The 4,482-nt window shown below is 35.1% G+C and overlaps 1 protein-coding gene across 1 annotated transcript; it reads left to right on the top strand.

Moving 5' to 3' along the window:
* Positions 1–309: 309 nt before the first annotated feature.
* Positions 310–4,151, top strand: LOC132914132 (putative eggshell protein). The gene is made up of 5 exons (XM_060972969.1): positions 310–472; positions 1,059–1,141; positions 2,878–3,111; positions 3,580–3,723; positions 3,887–4,151. Exons 1-5 carry the CDS (start codon positions 310–312, stop codon positions 4,052–4,054), a joined length of 792 nt encoding a protein of 263 aa, XP_060828952.1. The 3' UTR covers positions 4,055–4,151.
* Positions 4,152–4,482: the final 331 nt, after the last annotated feature.

Here is a 4,482-nt window from a genome sequence, read left to right as displayed (position 1 = left end):
GCAATCGATGTCAACCGATGGGAAATGTATCGCCGAGCGGATCGAGTGAAAGCATCTTTTTTCATCGTTCATTCGGAAGCGAACTTTCTTCGTGTCGGAAAAACGCGATCATCGGACACAGAGCGGGAAGGAAAATAACGCGAGAGAGGAACTACGCCTCGAATAAATCTGTCGACCGAATCCAAACGATCTTCAGTGTTTGCTTTCGTTCCCATCGTCAAATAACGAGACTTCTCTTGCATCGTTAATTTACATATTTGCTTTCGAGATTTACGATTCTTCTTTATTTTTTGTATATTTCTATACGCGATGGCAATACGTTGCGAGATATTACGTTTTACAAGATTCGTTCTAGTTTTGACAATCGGTTCGATTCTGATTGGTAATTCGTTTGGCGATGAGAAGATCGACGATGTTTCTGTGAACTTCCGACACACGCAGGATCTCGAGGTAGCTGCTAGTGAACACGAAGGCAAGTAACAGTTTTCAAGAAGTCTATTCGCAGTTGCTTCGATATTTGAATCGTTATTTTGTTGAGAAAGTGGTAAATACCTTTATATACATACTTTTCCAAGTAGTTTGTTCAATTATTTTTTTAACGTACGATAAATCATTATCTGAGAGAGATCCGCTTTTCAAAGTCAACGAATTTATTCACAATAGGCATTAATTAATTTGCAGAAGCAACTTTCTTAAAGCGAATGAAAGTAAATTAAATCGTATTGTTAAAATAATTCTCTCGTCTCTTATTTTAAGATACGATCCAAAACTAATATTCCTTGATTTACAAAACTATTAAATTAATAATAAAAGTTCGTGGCTAATGTTTTAAGCGACCGAGAGATCACAGGAATCATTCTTTGTAATTGTCACCTTTGTTTTATTCGTTTCTCGATGCAAGAAACGGTAGACTTAATTAATACCGAAATAGAACGCCTTCAGTTACTCGGTAAACCTTAATAACTGCAATTAACACCATCCTTTCATGGAATTCGAGAATTTCTTGAGAAATTTTCGGCAAAGGGTGAAAAGATTTACTCGGTAATTAATTCAAACAGGTGGAGGAAGGCAAGAGGAAAAGGGCGGCGGCACCAAATACGAGGAAGATCATCATACCGTTGACGACGAGAAGGGTGAGAAGGTATAGCACCATTGTTCAAACGAATCTCTCGTACAAAATTGTTCAACAGCTTCTACGAATTACACATTCGTAAAAATTCTTATCAAAATGTTTTATTAAAAGAAGGATAAAAGAAGAAAGTAGAAAACACGATGTTTTAAGCATGACGTTATTTTGTATTGTTTTTACGTTAAATAAATTGTAGATATTCGTGAAAATTCGTATCTTCATAGATGCAGATAAATAAAGTGTGTATTTTATTTTTTAAGTTTGATAATACTTTCGATATTTCATATATTTTTGCATTTGTACATTCTTTTTGCAGATTTTTGCATATTTACACTTGTCACAAACGCATAAATGTCCGCGGTGTAATAATGAGATCAGAATATTCCTTTTAAATTTATCGAACGATTCCATAGAAGCTTTTGCAGTTTTTATACAAATCGTTATCGATGAATTAATTTTATCGTTCCCTGAAAAAACCAGTGGAAATAAATTAACATACAAACGGTACATTTAAAATAGAATATGATAAAAGAATGCTCGTTGAAATGGTTTAACGTTATAGTAAAAGTCATAAAGATGCAGTAACAAGATCCATTATTTCTTCGACCTTTTCTCAAGAATCATTATTAATACATAAAAAAATACTTTATTGCGAATTATAAAAGAATACTCGTAAAATGCTTCGATACTACAAGGAAGACTTCCAATAACAACTCAATATTAATATCTTCAATAAACGATTGAATTTTATAATCATTTCGTTGCACAGAACGATAACAAGCGTTGCTTCAATTTATCAACTTCTCGTTAATTTACGCGTTAATGTTAATCGTACACTCGCAAACAACAGTGTAAATACTTATTTTTTATCTCCTTAGATTTTTCTCCAAATTTTTCAAATACCTCCAATATCATCGTAATTTCATCATAAACTCAGCAAACCGTAATATTCCGGCGTTAATTGATAATCTGGCTGCAATATCACAGCTGTAACAAATTTCCTTGGTAGCATGCAACACTCCTCTTCTCCTGCAGCCGTACTCGTCATCGTCGACGTCCAAGACACTCTTCTCTTTTTATCGCCCGTAATATTAGCGTCCACCCGGTGTTCTTAAGGGATTATTTATTATACGGTCGTCGTTGCGCGAACGACATCTTTGCAGAGACCGAACGGCGCTTCTTTCTTCACCGGGAAATTCTCCGTAACGACGAGATGGTATTTTCGCCCCTTTGTCCGGTACACGCACCCTTCGATATTGCTTCTCGCGCTCGTTTCATGGGCCGCTGACCACGAGGCAATTAAGTCGTCAACGAACTCGTTATTCGGCCAAAAAATTCTTTTCAACGTGACCATTCAGAGAAAATTCTTTCACTTCTTTCAAACCAATCTCTTTTACGAATTATAACGTTGCTGTTTTCTAATTCTTTTTTGTAATATTTATAGCGACGAGTAGACCGCGGATTTTTATGCAAATTCGTATCTTTTGAGAGTATGATTGACCGAGTAGATCCTTGGTAGAATATGTTGTTTTATATTTTATAGGCAGCACGGTACTTTGGATATTTTGTATAATTTTCCATGTTACGTGCATTCGATGCAATTTTGCATTTTTAAATCTCCCATGAATACATGGAAATCCGCAGTTTGTAGCAATTTGTAGCTGTATGACATTTTGCCCGTATTTGTTGTGCGATCGTATCTTTGTAACGTGGATGTCTGTTTCATCGATCACGAATGCTTGAAACAGGGTTACAAGGTCTTCCATGAGTTCGACAAGGGTGAGAAGGGCCACCATGACAACGAGGGCCACAAGCAAAAGTACGACGAGAAAAAGGGGAAAGAGGAGAAGGAACACGAGGAGACGGATCATTATGACGAGAGTCACCATGGCGAAGAAGGCGAGAAAGCTGCGAAATTCGACGAGGAGGGCAAACACCAAAAAGGCTACAGCACCAAAGGAGAGCACAGTATTTCTAAGAAGGTTTTTATTTCAAAAATAATAAATTACATACTTCGATCGTCGTTTAATTAATTTGACGATTTTTCGATGGAAATTCCTCTACGATTTTCTAGTAAGCTTTTCGAGTAAGAAACTATACATAGGGTGGATAAAAGTTTGTAAAGTCGATACGTGGATATCTTAAGAAAAATGTAATTCTCCAAGAACAAAGAGTTTTATTAAGAAATTATGATACGAAACGAGTATCATTTCTAGGAAGGTTTTTATTTAAAAAATAATAAATTACATACTTCGATCGTCGTTTAATTAATTTGACGAATTTTCGATGGAAATTCCTCTACGATTTTCTAGTAAGATTTTCAAGTAAGAAACTATACATAGGGTGGATAAAAGTTTCTAAAGTCGATACGTGGGTATCTTAAGAAAAATGTATTTCTCTAAGCACAAAGAGTTTTATTAAGAAATTATGATACGAGACGAGTGTTGTAGGACGAGTATGAGAAGAAGCACGATTTTTACGATGAGTATCACGAGGATGGGGAACACGAGAAACATGGAGGGTACCACCACGAACACGAAGGCAAGAAGGGTGGACACGAGAAGAAAGGACATACGGACTCTGCTCGTCGCGAGGTTTGTTAAAATGATAATTTCTTGTGCAACATTTTACCTAAAAGAAATTAATTGGTTTCTTTTCTGATAAATTTATCGTTCGTGCATCAGTTTTAATTTATCCAAATCGTAAGAAATTGTTTCTAAACTTTTCAAATTTGATATTAATTGATATATCTATCAGCATCGGCATGGTAAAAAGAAGAAGCACGAGGAGGGTCATCATCATCGTAAACAGAAGGGTCGCAAGCTCGCTGAAGGCCACGATAGTCATCATCAACACGATAAGAAATATGGAAAGAAGGGTGGACACGAATCAGGGAAGAAATGGTTCGCCAGCAGCGGTCATTAAATTCTCAGGAGATAAAGTATGTTTTCTAAATATGAATTTATGCTTCGAAAGATTAACTTTTCAGCTAGTCATGACAGCGAATATCCGCGTTTTAAAACGATTCAAAGATTCGTTAAAAAACATTTAAACGATTAATCTATGACAATTTAGAAAACTCTTAATCCGTTGTATAGAATTTAGAAGAATTTAGAATTGAAGATTATGGTACGTTATACATGTATTATACATCCTTGGACGTAAAAATTATTTTCGATAATTATTCAGTAAAATATTAAATAATTCTCAAATAAATTGCGCAACAAAATATTCATCGTTTAAAATTGATCAAATTAAAGATCACAGTGTATAAAAGATATGCATAGAAATTATAATAAAATCGCAATTTGTACGTATGAGACGTTAAGTAGCTTTAGCCCTTAATTTGAACC

This window comes from Bombus pascuorum, chromosome 14 (genome assembly GCF_905332965.1).
Source record: "Bombus pascuorum chromosome 14, iyBomPasc1.1, whole genome shotgun sequence".
NCBI lineage: Eukaryota > Metazoa > Arthropoda > Insecta > Hymenoptera > Apidae > Bombus > Bombus pascuorum.
Note: the sequence above shows the minus strand (reverse complement) of the source record. Positions and strands in the feature narration are given on the sequence as shown.

Coding starts and splice junctions, on each gene's coding strand:
- LOC132914132 (XM_060972969.1), top strand. CDS start 310: ATGGCAATACGTTGCGAGATATTACGTTTTACAAGATTCGTTCTAGTT. Junction 3,112..3,579: donor AGCACAGTATTTCTAAGAAG/GTTTTTATTTCA, acceptor CGAGTGTTGTAG/GACGAGTATGAGAAGAAGCA. Junction 3,724..3,886: donor CGGACTCTGCTCGTCGCGAG/GTTTGTTAAAAT, acceptor TATATCTATCAG/CATCGGCATGGTAAAAAGAA.